General features: G+C 35.3%; 1 protein-coding gene and 2 non-coding genes across 3 annotated transcripts; 2 read left to right on the top strand and 1 right to left on the bottom strand.

Annotated features, from left to right (window-relative positions):
- The first annotated feature begins 4,084 nt into the window (after positions 1-4,084).
- Positions 4,085-8,608, top strand: LOC114272366 (uncharacterized). Its single transcript, XR_014345607.1, has 2 exons — positions 4,085-4,226; positions 7,726-8,608. It is a non-coding gene; the product is annotated as an uncharacterized LOC114272366 (transcript).
- A 1,261-nt stretch (positions 8,609-9,869) lies between these two features.
- Positions 9,870-9,942, bottom strand: TRNAR-CCU (transfer RNA arginine (anticodon CCU)). Its single transcript has one exon. It is a non-coding gene; the product is annotated as a tRNA-Arg (tRNA).
- Positions 9,943-10,007: 65 nt separating this feature from the next.
- On the top strand, positions 10,008-22,398 carry LOC114272386 (uncharacterized). Its single transcript, XM_028214077.2, has 9 exons — positions 10,008-10,208; positions 10,691-10,891; positions 10,988-11,075; positions 11,544-11,614; positions 12,099-12,147; positions 12,228-12,301; positions 12,422-12,534; positions 21,472-21,577; positions 22,034-22,398. Exons 1-9 carry the CDS (start codon positions 10,097-10,099, stop codon positions 22,126-22,128), a joined length of 909 nt encoding a protein of 302 aa, XP_028069878.2. The 5' UTR covers positions 10,008-10,096; the 3' UTR covers positions 22,129-22,398.
- The last annotated feature ends 1,448 nt before the right edge of the window (positions 22,399-23,846 follow it).

The raw sequence follows: 23,846 nt of genomic DNA, 5'->3' as shown, positions 1-23,846 counted from the left end.
TCTCTACACACAACACTTCTATTTATACACAAAAATATACTCGTTGGAAGTAGGACGCTCTTTGCTAACGTCATGGCTTACATAAGCACGCTGCTGACATTATGACTTACATAAACACGCTTCTTGATTTTAAATAGTCAGCAAATGTTAATAATTAAAAAGATAAAAGGAAGACTAATTTTTTTCTTTTTCTTTTTTTGTTTTTTCAAACATGGAGCCACAGTTTTTGTAGATAATTTAATACAAAATTCACAACTTTCAAACAAGCAAATAATTTGTTTCATCTTGTTTTATTATAATATATATAATCAATATAGTGTAGTATGATATGATATAATCAATGTAGTGTAAAAAATTTAATTGCTCACGTGATGTATTCTATTTATATTATATGCATTCTATATAATATACTAATCAAATATTTGCATATATAGTAAAATCCCTTTAAGTAATATTTATAATAGATCTGATCATACCATTTTTAAATTTTTATAGAGATTTTCAATTAAACATAACCTACCACTTTATTTGAATATATCACTTTTGTCAAAAGAAGACAACTCATCAATATCACATTTGTCAAAATAATACAACTAATCAATCAATTTTGTCAAAATAATATAATTAATCAATTTTAATTTTGTCAAAAAGTGAATAGTGATCAGTCTAAATTTTCAAAAAATGAATAGTAGAGTTTTCAAAAATATTTTTATTTAAATAATATTTAACAAATATATATATTTTAAATAGATAATATGTTGTGTCAAATAATATGTATATTAAAAAATCTAAATTTTTGCAAGTAATATTTTAGACATTAACGTGGTGGCAGACACCCTGAGCCGAAAGACGACCAGAGATTTGGCATGTACCCTAATTTCCCACAAGATCAATGGACTACTCGCCATCATAACTGTGGAACCTGCATTAATTGAAGAAATTAAAGTGCGCCAATGGAAATATAAACTTTTGAAGAAAAAGTATATACGCCTGATCTTGATTTCACTATAAGCAATGGGATACTGAAATTTCGAAATCGAATTTGCATACCCGACATCCCGGAACTCAAGAAGAAGATATTGGTAGAAGCTCATAACTCGAGATTTGTAGTCTACCCTGGCAACACAAAGATGTACCATGATTTGAAGGAACGCTACTGGTGGACAGGAATGAAAAGAGACATAGCAAGCCATGTCTCCAAATGTCTGCATTGTCAGCGTTTTAAAGCAGAATATCAGAGACTTGCAGGACTGCTGTAACCACTCCTTATTCCTAAATGGAAATGGGAGCATATTACTATAGACTTCGTGGTCAAGCTACCACAGTCATTTTCGAAGAATGATGTAATATGGGTTATAGTAGACCGATTGACGAAGTCGACGCATTTTCTACCAATCAAAATCATGTACTCACTTAATAAGTTTGCCATTTTATACATCAAGGAAATTATTTATTTGCATGGTATCCTAGTTTCAATCGTGTTTGACCGAGACCTCCGCTTCGTGTCTCACTTTTAGAACAAATTGCAAGAAGCTTTGGGAACCACACTGAAGTTTAGCACTGCTTATCACTCACAAACTGATGGGCAATCTGAAAGAACAATCCAGACGTTGGAAGACATGTTACATGTATGCGCGTTAGACCTTAAAGGTAACTGGGATGAGCACCTACCTTTAGTGGAATTCGCTTCTAACAACAGCTACCAAGCAAACATTGGAATGGCACCGTACGAAGCTCTGTATGGAAGGAGATGTCGATCACCTCTGTACTGGACGGAAGTCCGGACTAGAAACTGATAGGCCCAGGGATCGTGTAAGTCACAAGTGAGAAAATCTAACTCATCCAACAACGAATTTGCACTACTTAGAGCCGCCAGAAAAGTTATGCAGATATACGGAAACGGGACTTGGAATTTCAAGTAGGGGATCATGTGTTCCTTAAGATCTCACCAACAAAAGGGGTTATCCAATTTGGAAAGTGAGAAAAATTAAATCCACGTTACATCGGGCCATTCGAGATACTAGAAAGGATTGGTCCGGTAGCCTATCGCCTTGCACTACCACCTGAAGTATCCAATGTCTACAATGTGTTTCACGTTTCAATGCTTCGATGGTATCTTCGAGATCCAAAACATGTTGTTGATTATGAGAACCTGGAAGTTCAAGAGGATCTCTCTTTATGAAGAGCAACCAGTGCAGATTTTCGATCGTCGTAATTAAGTTCTCCGAAACAAGACCATACTACTGGTAAAGGTCTTATGGTGAAATCATCGTATCGAAGAAAGTACGTAGGAAACAGAAAGTCAAATGCGAGCCAAATACCCACACCTCTTTAAAAATTAAGATACGTCAAGTTTGGGACAAACTTCTATTTAGGAAGGGAGAAATGTAAGACCCTGAACATTTAATTAAATACCACATAAATATTTTTAGTTATATACATAATTGTGGTTATATGTGATAAATATTATTAAAACAATAAACAAATACTAATAACAATAATAATAAAATAAATGTATAGAATAAGAATAATAATGATAATAATAATAGGCAATAGTAATAATAATAATGAAAGCTACATGTAAATTAATTTGTCATTATGGTTATTAAATATATGATGAGGAAATTTATTTGAGGGCTAAATTAATCACTAATTAGTGTGAAAAGATTAGAATGTATAGATTTAGTTAAATAAATCAAGTAATAAATTAGGAAGATTTGTTAGTAGGATTTACGGAGATTTGTTTTAATTATAAGGATTTGCAAATATGGTTAGAAGATGAGAAAGTCCCATCTGTATGTCTAAATGTAAGGGGGAGGGGTGAGTCAGCATTACGGTTATTAATAAAAGGGTGAGTCATCACCCAACATGTGCATATAAATAAGCGAAAAGTGGTGAAGCTGGCCAACGTGAAAACAAATAAAGAAAAGAAAAAAAAAAAGAGACAGGAGATCAGCGAAAAATGAAGGAGCCAAAAACCAACAAAAATATAAATGAATTAGTAAGACTCAATCTCAAGGTGAGTTATATTATACCTGGAGTTACCATAATATATTTTACGTATGTTTTGACTTACTATAATTTATTTTATACAAGTTATATTTTATGAGTTATATTAATTCAAGTTATGTTTTATAAAATATTTCAATTACGTGGATTTCTTAACTATATTTGTTTAAAATAAAACCCATGGATATGTTTGGTTAAATTTTAAAGAATATTTGACTATAACCTTATAAATAATTACGTTTTGTAAGTACCACGACAGGAGTTCTACGCCTTGGGGACTTAAATAACCATTGACCTTTGTTTGGCCACTTTGTGGTCCTCTGTTCGTTATAGATCCATTGACCTTTGTTCTAATTGTCACTTTCTGTAGCCTCTGTTTTGTATCGTGGTTGTGGTTATTTATTTACATAATTTCTGTATTTTAATTTCTGTCACTTAAATGATTTATTTATCAAATTGAGTTATGTAAATGTTTTGGCTTAATTAACTATCCATGGTTATTTTGTATTCCCAATACTCTTGGTGTAATATTTCTCACTCTGTTGTATACTTATAGCTGTTACCCTTTCAGGTGACAAGATGTAAGGGAACTCATAATCTCACGTAATGAAATCCGCACGAGGATTGACATTAAACCACTATTTTGTCTTCTTTTTTTTTTTTTTTTAATATTTTTGCTCATTTTTGTTTCTATTCGGGGCCGGTTACTAAATAATAAAATAATAAAAGCCCTATAGATGTATTTTCTCTTATTAAAATAGTAAAATGAAATAATTTTCTGTTTAATTATTTTTATTTTCGCCTGCGTGGTTTAATTTGCTACGAATAGAATAAGTTAGTAAATTGCGATTATAACCCTAAGCCCATGGGGTTGAGTCGTGACAGTTTTGATGAAATATTTGAAAAATTCTGGATTTGATGATCTATTTGATGAACTGTTAGAACAGTAAAAAGTAAATTTTTTTGTCAAATTTAAATTTGATGATCTATTTGATGAATCATTGGAGGTTGTTCTAATAATTTTTAAAAATAACAATGTTGGGGTCAAAAACAATTGAGAACTTTTAGTGGGTTCAAAGTGTATTTTTATAAAATATAAAAACATAACTCTAAAACGGAAGTGAGAACAAAGCCCTAACGTACAGAGAGAGAAGAGCAGAAGATGGTTCGTCGGAGGTCGCATTGACAATCCCCCAGAAGCAACACACTTGTATTTGGTAATCATCAGATTGAATCAACTGCATGTTATGTTTCTCTTGAATAATAATATTTGATGATTTGATCCATCTTCATTATTCTTCGACGCTTTTTCAATTTGTTTCCTGATGCCTCGAACTTTCTAGTAAATGAGAGGGTTCAAACTTCCCTTTCTTAATTTTTTACAGTTTCGGCATAATTTCTTGCTTTGGAAGGTTGTTATTGTTTTGAAAAACAACTGACTTGCTATAAAAAAAAAATTTATTTTTTATTTTTGTTTCAGATGATTATTGCTGAAGTAATATTTCTTTCGTTTGATTTCAATAGCTGTTTATTATATCTTTGGGGTAGTATTGAGTTTAATAACTGTTTAATTGCCTTTTGAAAAGTTCATTCCAAACTAGTACAGGGGAGTTATCAAATTAGTAAGGGTAAATTGCACTGTCTTTCCTGAGGTTTGGAGAAAATGCAGTAAGCTCCAAAGCTTTGACACAATTTCATCGAGTTCCTTAGGCTTTGTTTGGTTGGAGGATTTGATGAGAGGAATGGAAATAGAAAGAAAAGGAGAAATAATTGATAGGATTCGAATTCCAAGTTATGTTTGGTTGAGTTGGGAAATGGAGAAAGAACATAGTCTAACACTTCGTTTGGATGGAGGGGTTTGGTCAGAAAATGTGGGATTGCATTTCCCTCTCACTTTCTTTTCCCATGTGTTTTCCATTATAACCAAACAAAAAGTTGGATTGCATTTCCCTCTCACTTTCTTTTTCCTTGTGTTTGTCATTATAACCAAACAAAAAGTGGGTTTGCATATCCTTTTTCCTTTCCATTTCCATCATCAAATTCTCCAATCAAACACAACCTTAATACTTTAATTCACTTGACAATTATGTTGTGCTTGGTTGGTGGATTTGGGGAGGGATTGGGAAAGGGAAAGGGAAAGGGAAAGGGAAAAGGAAAAGGTGTGTGAAATTAAGTGAAATGTAAGTATATTTTATTCACATTTCACCTACCTCTTCCATTTCCCTTTACAAATCGCTCTTCAAATCCTCCAACTAAACACAGCATTAGTAACCGTTTCATCAATAACAAAATCAATAATTTGTTGGTCATATGGATGGGAAAATGATATGGTCATCTATTAAAAATGTATTTTATTTATTAATGTGTTTGCATACCATCCACTTTAGTTTAAGTCCATTTATCTTTACCAAAAGGGAGGTCGGCGTAATTATGCCAAAACTTTGGAGCTGCTTGTGTATTTTCTCTAAACTTTAGGGGAGGTCATGTCAAACACATATCACATACCCCTATCCAAATGCGGAGTATCCGACATAGGCACTTCGCATATTTAGAAGAGTTCATGTGACAGAGGGAAAGGGTTTATTCGTTCTTTTTAATGATCCAATCACATCTTTATCTTTATCTTTTTATTTTTCAAGGTCACTAATAGACATGTCTTATACCAAAATTCACGGTCTTGTAGATAGATAATAGCATTAATCATTTATGGTATTTTGCATTCTAGATTTATGAACTTATGTTTGACTGTTTGAAATAGATCTCTAATGATTAACCAACTAGGCTTTTAATTAGTGCGAATTTGCAATGGATGTTTGATCTAGTTGATGCATATACCGATTGAAAAGATAAACTTTTATATTGATTTCCTAAATCTTTTGGTTGATTTGCCGAAAAAATTCACCTTTTTTTGTTGCTAGTATATCTAATATACAAGCCCATCACACATACATTGTACTCAGGCCCTCACCTTATGTTGTGCATTGCACATAGGTTCTACGAGACCTTAGTATGTTAGTCCACTTTGAGCCTTAAATGAACTCAAGTACGGGTATTGGGTGTGTATATAGATGTCGGACTCATCAAACTTCAAATTTTAGATTACACAGACTAGACTGAAAAGGTTATATTTTTAATTGTTTATGTGAGATAAAATGGTGTGATATGTAACAGACAATATGAAAAAGGTATTCTACTCATTTTATAGTAATTATAGAACAATATGTATATATAATGATAGTGTTAATATAAATATGCATGAAGATCGGACGCATATATCCCACACCATTGTCCAAGTGTCAATTTAGGGGTCTTGCTAATGATTGCCAAGTGGGCGTTTGTTAATGATCAAATAATGCCAAAAAAGTTAGAATATACATATTTCACATATTATTGCCATACACTTTTTATATATTTCTATACAAGTTTTATATATTTCTTTTAGCTAAATTTCCTCCATCGTCAATCATTCTTTATAGTTATCCTCTCTCTCTCTCTCTCCCTCTCTCTCTCTCTCTCTCTCTTGTGCGTGTGTGCGCAAACAGACATGAGTACAACAGGATATTGCCTTTTATTCTTTTTGTTATTTTTTTCCATTTTTCTGTTTATAGTTAAGTACATTATAGAGCTCAACTAATTCAATACACAGAAAAAGCAATATCTGCAAACTTCAGTTGTCTCAGCAACGAAAACAAAGGAAGATTGTTATTTTAAACATCAGTTTGCACCATTTGGCATTATGGATAAGTAAGGATCATTTTGGTTTTAGGGTTAAGTAGATTTCTGAAATGGCATTTTATGATTCAGAAGAAACAAAATAATGTGAGCAATATTTCATCCTTCTCCAATAGTTTGGAAACTGATAGCCTGTTTTATATTTGGGATGGAAACTGGATTCCTTTTTACATATGGAATGCAACTGGCAGAGAAGTATATCTACCAAAATCACTTTTACAAAACACAGAAAATATGATGATGAAAGAGTAGATATCATTTATCAACAACATTTCGCTTTTCAAAGCTTTTACACGAGAATCATTTTCAAGGTGAATGATTTTATGCTTTGTTTTTAAGTTAAGCGGTGTTGGGAGAAGGTTCTTTGGTATAGATAGTGTTGTCTTGGGCCTACCTTAGGGCTTTCGTTATTGAAAAGATTAAAGGGATGGTTTTAAATTGATCGTGAGGGTCTTCATCATAGTCTTTTCTTTGAGAAGGAAGGGCAAGATTTGTTGGGACACTTCTAGCAGTTAGTGGGGAGAATCAAAGGGATTGGGGCTGGTTTTGCTTTGCACTTGGCATGCAGTTAGCTTTTATCAGTGAAGGATTACTCGTCCTTCCTCTACTAATGTTGTGTTGTTTCTCCGTTCTTTCCTATCAATAACAAAGAAGAAAAATACAGAATTTCCTTCGTCAATTCACTTTAAACAGCCTTTTGTGGTACAAAAGGATACAGAAACTTGACAATTTGCATAGTTGCTCATCAGTGGATATATAGAATCAAGATGTTCTGATCTTTGCTTCATTTCCAACAATTTTCATTCCTATAATATCATATTGCTTCTATCGCTGTTTTGCTCTTGAGCAGTTACTTTGTGTTGCTGTTTCTGTTCTTTTCATCCAAGTCCCCATTGAAGTGAATTTCTTTGCTCGCGTTTGATCAAATATTAAGTTAAACTCCTGCACTATTTATGTCTAAATGCAATGTTACATGTATCACAGATTAACAGGTCTTCTCTGAATGGCAAAACCAAAACAAAGACAGCTGGTGGCAATACCTCCAAACAAGAATAGTACTTCAAGTGGGCCTGAGGCAGAACTTCCCGGAGAAGATAGTTGGGTGATAGTTAAGAAACAGATAGTCAGAATCCTGATCCCTCCTTTACCCCTTAACAAACAGTCCACAACACCAAACCTAGGACCAAGTCAACCGCAGGCAATGCCCATAAAAACAATAAATACGGAGTCTCAATGTCCAATGGAGACATGCCTGGAGATTCACTCAGGTGATGAAATGGAGAAATCTATGCCATTGGCTCCGATCAAGAATATCCCAACTGCTAGAAGAAGTCCTCGACCGACTGCAATGCTACCAAGGACAGATAATAGGATTGGATCTGAAAATCTAGATCACGTTGACAATTTTAAATCCCGCACTGCACTTTGGGTCAATTGCAACTCAAGAGTGAGTAAGCGGCCACTGAACTACCTTGCTGGGGGTGCCTTGCTGAATCAGAGAATGAGGGCATCGAATATTGAGAGGAAGCTTCGAAGAGCTGGGGGGTTGAGCCAGTGGCTAGCGTTGTTGGGACTTGACCAGTTTGTAAAGATTTTTCGAGGGAAAAGTGTGAACAAATTCCAGTTGGTGAATCTGACTATGAAGAAACTCAAGGACATGGGTGCGGATGCTGTGGGGCCCCGGAGAAAGCTGATGCATGCAATTGACTGCCTCTGCCAGCCTTACTGTTTTGAGGCTTTGTGAGTAATTCTGCAGGATATGCATGGAGCAATTGGAAAATTAGAGAATTATGAACAAATGCAGAAGCACAGGGGCATGTTTTCATGTTTCTTTATGTTATGATTAAAGATGTAGCCACATCCTTTTTGTGTGTTGGGTCTATGTAGCCATCCTAATGGCTTATCACATCCTGTAGATATTCTTGTCTTGTCACCTTGGTTTATATGTGGAAGTTAACAAATACACTGGTGCCCACGTTGACCGTTATGAGGTTAGGAGTATATCAATTTGTTTGTTTTGATGGAAAACAATTTTCAATTGAAAGCATTTTCTATGGAACTTATGTTTTTTTCCTTTCTAAAAAATGTTTTTTAGAATATACATTTTACTATGTTTGGTTGTATCCTTAAAACTACTATGTTAGTGGTTGTGGTGTGATGGTGGCAATAGCGGCAGTGAGTTGGCGATAGTGGTGGTAGTGTGATGGGGTTTTTAGATTGAGAAATGTTTTCATCTTAAGAGTGAAACATTGTAGGCTCAAATAATCTTATTTTTTGTTTGTCACGAAAAAATTGTGAGTTGACTTTAAGCTTATTTTTTGTTGACTACACAAAATATTTTGTGTTGACTTTCATTTGTATCAAAAGTTAAAAAAAAGTTGTATTAAAATTGAAGTTAACATCGTATTGAACAATAGAAAGAACACAACCAAGGACAAAAATAAGAAAACATATTAAAACTACAACAATAAATTACAAAAAAATGTGGTTTGGAAAATAAGATACACATTTAAAAAAGGTTAGTTACATCGTCGTTCTTGTCACCGATACCTTCTTATTGATTGGTCAACGTTAGAAGCCAAAGTTGAAAAAGAATAACACCTATTATAATGACCTTCTTATAGATTGGTCAACGTTAGAAGCCAAAGTTGAAAAAGAATAACACCCACTATAATAAGGGAGAATGATTGAAAGAAAATGGGTCATTGTGGATGTTAAAAATTTAAAAATCTATATAAGAAATTGGGAGAGAAGTTTTAATACCCCTATTCCTTGGCAAAAAAATACAAATTCACAGTTTAGAAGTTTTTTTACATCTCGCCGAAGGTCATTGGAAAGTTGCCAAATGAGCACTAAAAATTGTCAATGTGAAACTCAACGCCCCTCTCATAGGTTTGTGTTTTTGGTATCAAAAAATAAAATATGAAAAATCTAAACAAACAAAACATAAATGTGAAATTGGAAAATGTTGCGTTGGATTTGAGATTAGTGGAAGAAAAAATGTATTCCATTTGGGATTTGTGTTGAAATTTTTGGATGAAAAAAAAGAGTGAATGAAATTATTATTTGTGCTCTATTTGAGATTTGTGAAGTAAAAATGTATTCGATTACCAAATGATAAAAAGGAACGCGTCAGGTAGGGGTCGAACCTACGACCTTCTGCTTAGGAAACAGACGCTCTATCCACTGAGCTACAGACGCCGTTGCTCTTTGTGTCCCTATATTTAATTACTTAGTCTATGGCGATTTCAAATCCAGATCGCGCTAAACTACATTCAAAAGAACAGAGCCTCACTTCACTCCCAGAAAATTTTGAATTCCACCAAGAACCAGAGAGAGAGAGAGAGAAACGAAAATGGATGATTCGATAAGGGTGTTCTGCAAAACACTAGCCTCCTTCTGCAACCACCTCCAAAGCAGCTGCGACGCTCTCAAGCAATCCCTCCAACGCCGTCCCATCCCTCTCGGTATCTCTCTCTCTCTCTCTCTCTGATTTCTCGCATTTTCTCAGCAGCCAAACATGGTAATTGATTGTGATTTTTTTCGTTTGTCGACATACCCATATTGATTTCCACATTTTTTTTTGTTGGGTTGTGTCTTTTTAGGTGTTTTCTTTCATATTCTGTTTGATTTCACCTGAATTTCGCTCCTCTGCGTTTAATTACAGCAAATCCTCAGACTTTCTTTTAAAATTTCATTGAAAACTGAAACATGATAACCAAAGTGATTTGATTTGAAGTTGAAAGGTGAAAAGCATAATTTGATCCATTTTTTTGGGCTCAGGTGACTTTCCCACGAGTAATTTCCATCCAAATTTCTGTGTTTCTTTCTTTGTTTTCTTGCAATTTCTTGCCAAACATGGTGATTGATTGTGCTTTCTTTCGGTTCTTGAAGTACCCATCTTGATTTCCATGTTTTTTCTTTGTTGGGTTTTGGTGTTTTCTTTCAGATTCCGCTTCTTCGACTTTTGTGCAGTGCCTGAATCGCCGAGTGTCTTCCACCAACAGCGACCTCAACTTACTTGAATCAATGTCTTTCGGGACCGTTTCATTCGAGGAGCTACTGGGTAACTGCAATGAGGTCTACAAGAAGAATCAAAGTGATCTTGCTGACCTTGAAGACCGTCTCAGGAATTTTGGCTATATCCCAGGTAAAATTTCCCTCTAAAACCCTAAATTCACTTTGGTTTTTTGAGGTCTTGTTGTGTCCATTGATGGCGTTGATTGCTGTTTTGTTTGCTCTGTAGAACCTGACATTGATGAAGAAGACGAGGCCTCTGATTATTCATCTGCACCACTTGGGTTGGAGTTGAAGACTGTTGATACTGACCCTCTGTATCCTTTTCTAACTTTATTTTGTTTGGTTGCTGGGAAAGTGTAGAAATTGATATCATTTGGCCGGTGGATGTGCTCAATCCTTCTATTTGGGGTTAATTGCAGGCAATTATTTGCTTTCTTTTTCATTTTTTGGAAATGCTGCTTTTATGTGACCGTTTTAGTATCTGGATTAGAAATACAGTTTTGGTGAATTCACTCTTTAGTTTTGTAAATGAATTTGAGTTCAAAATTTTATTTTATTAAGAGGACTGATGAGGATTATATGCATTCATTTCACCTTATTTCACTTATGATTTTTCTAGATTTTCTGTTTGTATTATTGATTTTGTGGGCAGTTTTTGTCATACTGTTATGAATAAGAAGAGATGTCAGGTAGGTTATAATTATTAGCTTTGAGCTAATCATACTGATACTGTATGTATGTCATGGTTTTGTGGATCTTTTGTTCTTCCTAAACTTTATTAGATTGGAGGACTCATTGAGCTTACAGGATCTTGGACTTTCAGATGTGTGTCTTGCCACTATAGCATCTGATGGTTAGTAGATAATTTTTACCGTTGTTTTGAGAACTCCTTTTATTTGGGAAATTGATTTGAGAGTTCCTTGAATACAATAAATTTTTTTTTTCAGAATGTGGTTACATATCCCAAGGAAATTGAATGGTTCAATTGTAATTTGCACAACATATGAGAGAAGAATACCTTGAATGTTTACTAGCCATTTTGCATATAGTGACGAAAGATGAAAATGTCATTTAAAAATAGATTCTTTTTTTTGGATAAGTTATATATATGTATAATATAATTTATCTTATACCACATATTTTGTTGGTGGCTACCAATAGTTTTAATGGCTTCGATTATGAGCACACATTTTTCGATTGAACCTTGTATAAAAACTGAGCCTTCACCTCTTGTTCTGTGAAGACTGTAGCAGAGTAGTTTTGTGCTTCAGTCCTTCTTCTTTGTAGTGAAAACTTGCAGCAATTGGTTCTCTCTACTAATCTCCCTGTCTCTGCAGCTAATAGAAAGGTTGATAGCCTTGATATATCTTTGCCAGAGCCAATGAAGTAAGTTGAAGTTTTTTTTTTTTCTTCTTCATACTGACCTTTCAGTTCTGTCTCATTTAATTTTTTCTTCCAATTTATAGCCTTTCTGCGGAAAAACAACATGGGTTGAAGGGACAATATGGACCTGCTTCAAAGTTCTTGGAAGTGATTGAAGGTACAAAATTGTCTGGTTTTTATAGTTCAGGGTGCCTTAACCACCCTGTTTAACATGTCCATTGCCTCAGTGATGCCAAAATCTAATTGTCACTTGTGTTATCATTCACCATGAAACTAGGTGAGGTAGGAGATGACCCCAAATCAGTTGGAGCACCTAAATCTGTTATAAATGTATCAAAAGATGATTATGAAAGTCTTCCTTCATATATGAGAACCCTAGCATCGTGGGAGGTAAGAACTTTTCCCTTTTTATTTCTCGTGATACAACTGTTTTCCAGATTTAATGGATGCTTAAATCGGATAATATGCAATTAATTTGCATTCTTCGTATTGACATTCCAAAAATGTAAGTTGTAAGAGATGAACCTTAAGAGTTGACGCTTGAATGATATCTCTCTGAAAATTGATGTAAAATAATAACGCTGCTACTAGGATTTTAAATTTCACAAATGCTACACTCAGCGGAATGTTTCTCACAAGGCAATATCTGTAAATCTGGGTAAATGGTTTTGTTGTAATGCTGGGAACCCATTACGCAACACATCAAAATATATCCCATTTAAATTGATATTTTGTATATTTTTGTGGATTTCTTACTTGGATTTACAAACTTACTTTTTAAAATGGGATCTAGAATGTTAGGGATGTCAATTTAATTGTTTCGCATATGACGCTAACATTTTGAGTTCTGATTTAATCCAAAACGTGATCATACCTTGAAGATGTAAATTACAGATTCGGTTAAAAGTTCTGAAAGAAATAAATGTTTAGAATGATTGTCGGTGATCTACTTTTATCGTAGCTAGGACCCCCATGATTTTTATTGGGTATCCATTGATATATTCTGAAACGCATACTTTTTTCTGGCACAGTTATTTACCTACCAAACTTTGGTAGGAATAAATGTTCATTTAGTGTCTAGTTTTTAGAAGTGAAATTAGATGTTTCACCCGATTTGAGGCGAGGCACAATCCCAATGCATTGAGAATAAGTCTTTTAGAAGTGAAATTAGATGTTTCACCCGTTTTGAGGCAAGGCACAGTCCCAATGCATTGAGAATAAGTCTTTCAATGTTTGAATATGGAGAATGCTACACATGAGCCCATACACGTGTGTGGATTTATTAATGTGAATCCTATTTTCTTGTGTCTAGAATTAAGAAAATTGGGTAAGAAATGGTATTATGTACTCTTAGGCCTCATTTGGGAACAAGTTATTTTAGTAATTTTTTGGCTTTTTACGAAAAGATGTGCAGAAAAGTAGAGAGAGTGATGTGACTACTTATAGTGACTTTTTGGATTTTTGGCTAAAACATATAGTTGCCAAATGAGACCTTAATAGGTATAAAAAATTCTATAAAGCAGTTCATCAAAATTAGTAATAGAGAGCCAAGTAGTGTTCGAGAGTTCAAAAATTGCACCTATAGAAACATTGTATTATATCTAATTAAACAGTCAACAAATGTCAAACAGCATTGGCTATGCTTATGATTTCTCAATCTTAAGCTCCATCCTAATATGAATAGTAGTTAAAAGATCAATAAGAGATTGTACTAATGTTGGCTGAGAAACCAATTTACCTTTACATAATTTAATATCCACAACAAACATGTCTTAGGTGGCAAAAGATTCTATGAGGATGTGTTTTGTTCTAGGACATGGGGTGGGATGGGAATTAAATTGGGCCCTCCAAAACCAACTATTGTGTTTGTTTTACATTTCAATCTCTAGGAGGATTGGGATTTGGGGTTGGGAATATAAGATTAGGATTTTTTTTATTGACAAGATTATTTTCAACTATTGAAGTTTTTTAATGTTAAAAGAAATCCTTAATCCCACTTACTACAATATTTAAAAAAAACAAAAAAAAAAAAACAAAACAAAACTTAGAAACATCAATCTACCAAGGCAGCCATTGCCAGAACCTTCACCACTGTCCTTGATGATGCTGCAAGATTTCTGAATAATAATCTGTATATTCAATTGTGTATTTGATTACAACAATACCCTAGATTATATAGCCCTAACTCCTAAACCAAAAAAGAAAAACATAATCACGCCTATAATATGTACAGCCACAATCATGCCAAATATAGAATATACACAATATATTCTCACACCCCCACTCAAACTCAAGGTGTTTTAACAAAAAACACTGAGTGTTTGCTCAGAAGAAACTGAAACCGAGCGTTAGTGTGAGTCTTGGTGAAGAAGTTCGCAACTGGCAAAGCCGAAGAGACGAAAGGAAGCGAGATAGAGCCTGACTGCAGATACTGTTGGACAAAGTGACAATCAATTTCAATGTGTTTAGTCCATTCATGGTAGACAGTATTGTGGGTAATCTGAATAGCACTGCGGTTGTTACAATAGAGAAAGGTCAGAGAAGACTGAGGGACACGCAAATCAGACAAGAGACAACGAAGCCAAACAATCTCAATAGTGGCTTGAGTTATAGCACGATACTTAGCTTCTACAGTAGAGCGAGCAATAACTAATTGTTTCTTGCTTTTCTAAGAGATCAAGAAATCACCAAGAAACATACTGAAATTAGACGTAGACTTGCGATCAGTAACATCACTAGTCCAATCAGGATTAGCATAAGCCACCAAGTCCAAAGAGGAAGTAAGCCTTAAAAGATGGTACCCCTGAGATAGTGAAGAATGCGAACCAAAGCAGCCCAATGTGTAGAGTGAGGAGCAGAAACAAACTGACTAACCACATGAACAGCATAAGCAAGATCAGGGCGAGTGATAGTCAGATAAACTAAACAACCCACAAGCTCGCGATATAAAGTAGGATCATCCAGAGGGACACCATCAGTTGAGTTGAGCTTCACATTAAGCTCAATAGGTGTATCAGAAACCTTAGTATCAGTAAGACCAACACGGTGAATGACCTCATTAGCATACTTAGCCAAAGACAGAAAATAGCCCTTTGGAGAAGAAGCAATCTCAATACCAAGAAAATACCGCAATGGACGCAGATCTTTCATTTTGAAGGTGTGGAAAAGGTGCTGCTTGATCTCAGGTATAGCAGAAGAGTCAAAGCCAGTGATAATCATATTATTAAACCTGCCCAGAGGAGTAGGGAAGGCTAGGGGGTGGACGTATGTAGACCTTCTTAGTGAGATGATCATTAAGAAAAGTATTCTTAACATCCAGCTGATAGAGAGGCTAATGTCGAATAGCAGCAACAGAAATCAAGGTACGGACAGTAGTTATCTTGGCAACAGGGGCAAAGGTATCCTTATAATCAATACCATACTCCTGCGAGAAATTCTTGGCATCAAAGTAAGTTTTGTATCACTCAAGAGAACAATTAGAATGAGTCTTCACTTTATAGACCCATTAGCAACCAACTAGGTTATTGCTGACAGGCAAATGAACCAATGCCCAAGTATTAGTCTTCTGCAAGGCAAACAACTCATCCTCTATAGCTCAAATCCAATTGGGATCCTAATAAGCCTCCTTGTAAGACTGAGATTCTGCAAAAGAATGAATAACAGACAAAAAAGTACGATAGGAAGCAGAAAAACATGTATTAGACCAACCAAACCTGTTTGAAAGATGACGCTCTTGAGTAGGATATCGGTATGCAGTCGGATCAAAGTCTTCAGAAGCAGAATAAGCAGCAACCGGGACAGAGACAACTGGTGGAGGGAGAGTCTTGAGACGAGAATAGACTAACAACGAAGGTGAAGTAGCCAGAGGTGAAGTAGGAATAGCCTTAGGGAGATCAGTGGAGAGACACTCAACAGAATGGGTGGAAGGTGGAAAAGATGAAACAAGCGCAGGAGGAACAGTGGAGATGCACTCATTAGATGGGACCTCAAAAGGAAATGGGTCAATGTGAACCAAATCCTCTTTTGAAATTGGAGTAGTGAGTAGGGGAAACTGAAAGTAAGGCAGACATTCGAGAAAGGCAATATGGTGGGAGACATAAAGGTGATGAGAGATAGGGTCGTAACAGCGGTAGCCTTTTTGAATAAGACTGTAACCCAAAAAGACATACAGAACAGACCGGGCACTTAGTTTGGTCCTATCTTTATAGGGAAGAAGGGCAAAACAAGCAGACTTGAAAACACGCAAGAGGAAATAATTAGGAGAGTGGGAATACAGAGCCTCATAAGGAGATTGTCTAGAAAGGAGGGGACTCGGCATGCAGTTGAGTAGAAAAGCAACAGTAAGAATTGTCTCACCCCAGAATGGTGCGGAATAGAGGCAGAGAGAAGGAGAGATCGAGCTGTCTCACGATGACGGTGCTTACGCTCAACACGACCATTTTGGAAAGGTATATTAGTATAGGAAGTTTAATGAAGGGTACCCAAATTGGCCAAATACTCACAGAATTCGGTTTTAAAGTATTCCCCACCCAAGTCAGACCGTAGCATTTTAATTGTAGCCTCAAACTGTGCAGTGATCATAAACTAAAAGGTACAGTATATCGGGTAAAAGTCAGATTTATGAGCCATAAGATCAACCCAAGTATAGAGGATACAATCATCAACTAAGGACACATAGTATGCAGAACCCCTTTTAGTGAAAACAAGAGAGGGTCCCCAGACATCAGTATGGACAAGAGAAAAAGGAAAACAGAAATAGAGGAACTTTTATTAAAAAGTAAAGCTGTCATTTTAACAAGTTTACATTCTCGACATTCATTAATTTGACTTGGAGAAACTTTACCTAACAATCCTAATTGAGCTAAAGACCGTAAGCGGTCAACAGACAAATGACCGAGATGAGAATGCCATAAATAAAACTAACTCGACTGAGAATCTAACTGAAAAAATGAAAATGCAACAGGAGAGGTAGATAGAGAAAGATACAGGCTTTCCATCACATATAGATCTCCAATTTTACGGCCGGTCCTAATCTGCTTCTTGGACATCTGACCCTGCACACGACAGACAGAAGAAGAAAAGATAACATCAAAACTAAAAGTATCAAACTGATTGATAAAAAGCAAGTTGACAGACAGTTGAGGAACATAAAGAACAGAGGGAATAATAACAGTAGACATGATAGAGGGTAAAACAAACCCAATACATGAGACAGACATACCAGACCCACTAGTAGTATTAATAGTAATAGGAAAAAGAGGGGGAATATAGTTTTGGAGTAAGGAAGGGTGAGGAGTCATTTGATGAGAGGCACCAAAATCAAAAAGCCAAACAGAAGGAGGACCCAAGCAAATCTGAATGAAGACAGGTGAAAGCAAAGGCAGATGGGGATGGCTGAGAGGTGGATAAGAGATGCTGAAGCTGAGCAATTTGGGCACTTAAAAAAGCCAAGTCAAGATCAGGAGCTGGAGTAGATGTGGTATAAGCAGCAAGAGGCCGAAGAGTACTCGGAGCAGGACTTCGAAACTGTGTTTGAGGTGATTGAGAAGATTGAGCAGACTGACGTCTCTTCTTGAGACAGTTATACTTCCAATGACCCTTCTGATGGCAAAAGAGACACTCATCAGAGGCTAGGGGCCCTTTCTTGGGCTTCGCAGTAGCTTAAAGCTAATAAGGTGGTGGGGTTGACAACAGAGGAGGCTGAGTAAGAGCCAAGAAGACAAATGGAGACAGAGTCTGACTGACCATCTTAAGACCAGTTTCCTCAGAGAGGAGCTCACGAACAATAGCATCTACAGAGGAAAGAGGAGACTGATGAAGGATGCCACCACAGATAGCCTCATACTGAGGGGAAAGAGCCGTTAAGAACTGTACTAAACGACCTTGTTTCCGAAACTCAACATAAGCATCTAGTGCCTTGAGACTAGATGGTTCCATGGAAGTCAACTAATCCCAGAGACCTGTTATCTCAATATAAAAATCCTGAATAGTTTGATCCCGCTGATGAGCATTTTGAATAGCTGTTTCCAACTCACATCGCTTGGCAAAGTTGGACTACTGATAAACACCCAGTAAATAATTCCACACCTCCTTAGTAGTACTGTATTTGGAAAATATCATTCCAATACGGTCATCCACAGAATTATGAAATTAGGTCAAAACTTAGGCATTATCACAATCCCAAGTAACACAGGAAGTCAAATATCCTTCATTTTTTGGGTTTGATGGACGAGGAACAAAACCAGAAACATAACCCCCCCTTTTTTTTTTACCGAGGAGAAAATTCTTCATAACACTAGCTCAATAGGCATAATTACTACCAGTGAGTTTGCATTTAATGGCTTGAATTTTAGTGTCCGACATTGTAATATATAGGGTTAAAACATAATATTTAAAAATTTCTATGAGCAAACTGTAATATCCAGAGAGATGGAGCTTCAAACAAAATATATAATAAACCATTGTAACCAAGAGCATAACATAAATCCAGAGAGAGAAAAGTCACCAACCAGAGAAGACCAAGGCAATCACGAATCAGAGAGGAAAGAAGAGATGTCACGCCTTAGAGCATTGCGAACTAAGGCCAATCACGAACGCGAAGCTAGGATTCGCGATTTCGAACCAATTGGATTGCAAGAATCATGCAGAGATTCTTCAAACCAGGGAGAGAGAAGTCGCGATGCTGGAGAGAGAAAGACCAGAAATCGTGGTCGTGATTCCAGAGGAGACATGAAATACAAAGCAAATGAGGAGCCTGAGAAGATGCAAGAGGCACTCGGGACTTTGATTGAACCGAATGCACTCAGAGAGAGTCACGACTCACAGCGGGTGTTTGGGAAGTTGCTATTTGAGTAGGCTAAAATTTTTGTGTTTGGAAAGATGATTGGATTTTTTTGTAGTTGGATGTGATGTTTGTGAGAGAAAAAGTAAAATGATTATAGGTTTGATGTGATATTTTAGCCTAATTTGTCTTTTTGTAGATTTTAGCCTAAAAGAGGCTAAATTTTTTTTTCCCAAACACCCCCACAGACAGCTTCTAGGGTTTAGGCTCAGAGATGGCTTTGATACCATGTAAGATTTCTGAATAATAATCTGTATATTCAATTGTGTGTTTGATTACAACAAGACCCTAGATTATATAGCCCTAACTCCTAGACCAAAAAAGGAAAACACAATCACGCCTATACACAATCATGCTTATAATATGTACAACCACAATCATGCCAATTATAGAATATACACAATATATTCTCACAGATGCCTCGACCACTTTGCATACCTCCACCATCACCACCCCCCTACCACATTGTTATTATCAAAACCCTTTCCTTAACGTGTTGATCACCCATCATTACTATTGCTACCACCACCGCTGCCACTAGCTTCGTGAGCATGCCATTTATCAATACTGTGGCACCATTAGACTTGTGTTACAGTTGCCACCAGTGTTTTAAACAGCTCTAGGCACACCAAGGCTATAAGGTCTCCTGTAGCCCAAAGCGAATAACAAGTAGTAGAAGAAAAGCAAAATTATAAAATTGGTAAACTTTTCAACATAACAAAATATATATGTAGCATTTCAAAATTCATAACCATTTCCAATAATCTTTAAACATAACATTTAATCTTCTAAAAATTAGAAATATAATATCCAACAAATGATATAAAGCATAACATTAAACCTTTTATCACTTTCTGCTCTCTTTTGACTACGTTTGGTTATTTTATATTGAAGAGTTTTGAATCCCTGTGAGTATGCCCACACAAAAAAAACACTTAATCAATAGCAGTAGAAAAATAGGTAAAGCCATGAAGCCCACACCTCTCTCCTTGAAAAAAAGCCCTCGCCTTAGCGCCTATGTTGCGCCTTGCGTATGGCGCCTCGCCTCGACCTATTCGAAGCTCAAGGCTGCGCCTTGTGCTTAAAACATTGGTTGCCGCCATCTTGTTGTCACTATCAAGAACCTTGCCCCATCAGGCATCTCCACCACCTCCTCCAACACAACCAATGTCACCATTACTTTTGGGGTTGAAAAGTGAAAAAAAAAAAAAAAAATTCACGAAGTATGTAGGTGGTTTAAGTTACATCACAATCACAGTTGTATTTTCTTTCTATTTTGTAAATGCATCCACATCCTTACCAACATATAGTAGAAATTGTACATTTCCATGTTCTAACTATTCGCAAACTCCAATCAATACACTTACAATGACATGAATTGTCTAATTTCTAAGACACACATACACTTCTAATCCGTTTCTGTTTTCTTTTCCCTTTTTGTGTCCGTGTAAGACACCTATATTCGTTAGACACAACTTTGGAAACATTGGGCAATTTACTTTATACCTACTATTCTGTCTGGTTTTTGGTTCCTAGTCTTATTTTATTAGTAGCCATGCCTGGGGCTATAGTACTAACTGTGCGTAGGACTGCTAAGGTGAAATGACGGGATGTATTCTGACGAAATGCTATGATTGGGAACATGCATGTCTATCACTTCGACACACATAAAACAAATCATAGATTTGAAAAAAACTGTATTGGGAGCCAATGAATAAAATGAAAACAACGCTAGTTTACTGCAACTCTCTTCTCCTTCAGCTTTAATTTATGAACCCTAAAACCTAAAATTCCTAATTTGTTGTTTGCAAACAAATACTTTTTGTCCACACTTCTATTCCAATGTACAGGCTTTTAAAAAGTATTTCTCACTGTTTTTTGATATTAATAAAATATAATTATATCTGTAATATAAAGAATGACGATGTTATTATTTTCATGTGTATTGCCGTGTCCTCGCCATCTCGTGGCTTACTTTCTCTTTTTTCTTTTTATGAAAAATAAAAATAATTGTGTTGGTGTGTCCATATCGTGTTGTATTCATTCATCTTAGTCAAGTTTTGTTTGTAGATGTTTTGACATCATAATTTGATACTTATTTATGGTACTGTCAGACAATTGTCTAATTTTGTCAACTTCTGACAACATAATTTGCTACCTATTTATGGTTACTGGATATTAGAGGTTCGTATAATATAATTATTCTAATTTTCCTGGCAATGATTTCCTTTTTCCATCCATCCCTTCTCATTGAAATGTCTGCTTAATTAAGCACAAAACTGTATTTGTCTTTTTAAGGCCTTATCAATTAATCTTATTTTCTAACCATCTTTATCTTTCTGGTTTATTTTCAAAAGAATTTATATTCCTTAGTTTTCTTTTTTGTTTATTGCATGGCGGGATTGGCTTCATGTAATAGCTCTATGTAGCTATTTTTTCCTTCATTGTTAGTGGGATATAACTTTAGGAGCATCATCACTCTGCAGGATCTGCTCAAAGCTGTTGAGAAGATGAACTCAATCCTAACTCAAAAGCAAAAAATAGAGGAAGGCAACTTCTTCCACCAAGACGAACTTGCATCATTGGGATTCGGTTGGTATCTGAATATTTCTGTAGTATGATTTCAATTTTGTTCATTAGTATAAAAAAATTGCATTACCAGCAAAAAACTATAAGATTATTTCAATTTTGTTTGTTTCTTTAGTTTGACAATGCACAGTACAATATAAGACTATTTCAATTCATGATATTATTCTCGATTTGACAATTATTATACAAAACTACTGAACTTGATCTTGGCCAAGAACTAGTGATACAGGGTTTTCCATATTATTTTTTTCATGAATGCAGTGACACTTGTCAATTTATGTTGTTAATAATGTTGGTTAAAACTTGTTAGAGATATGAGGGTTTCATTTCAGTAGAAGTACAACTAGTCTTACATGTATGTAAATTGCGATACTTCTTGAATAATAAAATATTAGCATAAACCAGCGAAATTTAATCTGCTATGCTTGTTTTGTTTTTTTTTTTTTTTGTTGGTTGCAGGGCATAAAGGGAGAGCTTATCTGCTGCAACTGTTACGCATGAATCGTTTAGTTGTTGAGACCGTTGATGGGTTGATTTTCTATAGATTACTGTAGTAGTGTTGATGAGACTCAAAACCCAATTAGCTATAAGTTGATGCACCCTTCAAACATTAGTGGTATATAGATTCAAGTAGTTTTCATTCTTTTAACTTGGCAGAAGGAAGCTTGCAGACCAATTCAACCTGCAAAACAAATTCAAAGTTTGTTTTTGCAACAATGCTACATACCCATAATTAAAAGTACATTTATGAACTACAATTATTCTAAGTGTGACCCATCTTATCAACTTAAAATTTATACTATGCATCTCAATTTTGGAATAAATTTTGGGGCAAAATTCATGTTAAATGGCATGTTTGTCCTCTTTTAGCAAGATGGTTACTACACTAATTTGGCAAATATTATCCTGTATTTGCCCCTTCATTTTATTAGGGAGTAATGCTATAGTGACCATTTATCTTACTATATATACATTAGTAGTTGGATTCATTACACTATTTTTTATTTTTTTATTTTATTTTTTGGTGAATACCGTTATATTGATGTTGCAATGACAAATAATATGATAAATATAATATAATATAAATATGTAATAAATGTAACATTATTGTTTATTAGGCAATGATGATGTACTTGCATCCAAGCAACGGTGCTATGATTATGTATTAAAAGTTATTTATCTATGAGATTTTACAATACACCTCTCAAAATAGAATAACATTTAGAAGGCAAAATTACATAACATTGAAAAGGAAAACAAATGTAAATCAATGGGATGTTTTTTAAAATTTCAATGGAGATTAAATATTTAAAATTAATTGTAAAAACATGAAGTCAATATTTAACAAGACAAAAATATCCTTCCTCGCCTTCTGTAACTCCATTGTTCCTTCCTTGTCAGTAACTATTCATCCACAATCTCTTGCAACTTCCATTCTAATGAGTATTCTCTTCAACGAGGCGACACTTCTTCCCCCACACTTTCCAACAGTTGACAATCTTTCTCTACCTTCTCCAACCACTCCATAGCCTCTATCAACTTCCAAGGCCACTTTCTAATCTCCATCTCTTTGCAAACCTTGTCATTTTTCTTGCCACTAACCACTAATCTCCATCTCTTTGCAAACCCTCTCATTTTTCTTGCCGCTAACCACCATTCTCCTTTCTCCACCTTCTCAATTGTCAACAACCCTTATGTTTACCGTTCATTACTCCTCTCCCCACCTTATGTTTTGCCCTACCTAGACCTCTGTTACCTCGCTCTCTTCAGATTTGGAACAAATCCCAAAATCAAAACCCTAAAAAAAATAGAGAGAGATATCAACTTGGTTATGGTAATCACTAGAGTGTTGTGATGGTAACTAGGGATCACAAGAGTTATGATGGGGAAAGGAGGTTATGGAGGAGCGATTGAGTATGAGAGGAGAGATTGTAGAGGGATGGTTGTTGTAGTAGGAGGTAAAAAAGGGATTAAAGTAATTGAAGGAGGATAAAGGAGGGGATAATGGTGGTTAGAGGAGAATGGATGAAGGATTGGCAATAATTAGAATGGTGGAAAAGGTGTTAACGCAGCTGGCGTAAATGGATGATAAATAATGAGTATGGTAGTTTAAAGAGACGGAAGAAAAAAAATGAAGGCGAAAGAGAAAGAGAAAGAAAATTTTAGTTTTATTATTTTATAAAGATTTTAACTTATTTATAATGATTTTACAACTTTTCATGTCTACTGTTATTATTATTTTTTCTTCCATTAAATTACAAAATTTCTTTTA

Source organism: Camellia sinensis, chromosome 12 (assembly GCF_055761805.1).
Source record: "Camellia sinensis isolate YWXY chromosome 12, ASM5576180v1, whole genome shotgun sequence".
Classification (NCBI taxonomy): Eukaryota; Viridiplantae; Streptophyta; class Magnoliopsida; order Ericales; family Theaceae; genus Camellia; species Camellia sinensis.
The sequence above is the reverse complement of the archived record's forward strand: the minus strand, read 5'-3'. Positions and strand labels throughout refer to the sequence as shown.

Bases quoted from the DNA above. Each gene is read 5' to 3' on its own strand.
- LOC114272386 (XM_028214077.2), top strand. From the start codon at position 10,097: ATGGATGATTCGATAAGGGTGTTCTGCAAAACACTAGCCTCCTTCTGC. The intron at 12,148-12,227 runs GTAAGTTGAAGT...TCCAATTTATAG, and splicing joins TCTTTGCCAGAGCCAATGAA to CCTTTCTGCGGAAAAACAAC. The intron at 21,578-22,033 runs GTTGGTATCTGA...TGTTGGTTGCAG, and splicing joins ACTTGCATCATTGGGATTCG to GGCATAAAGGGAGAGCTTAT.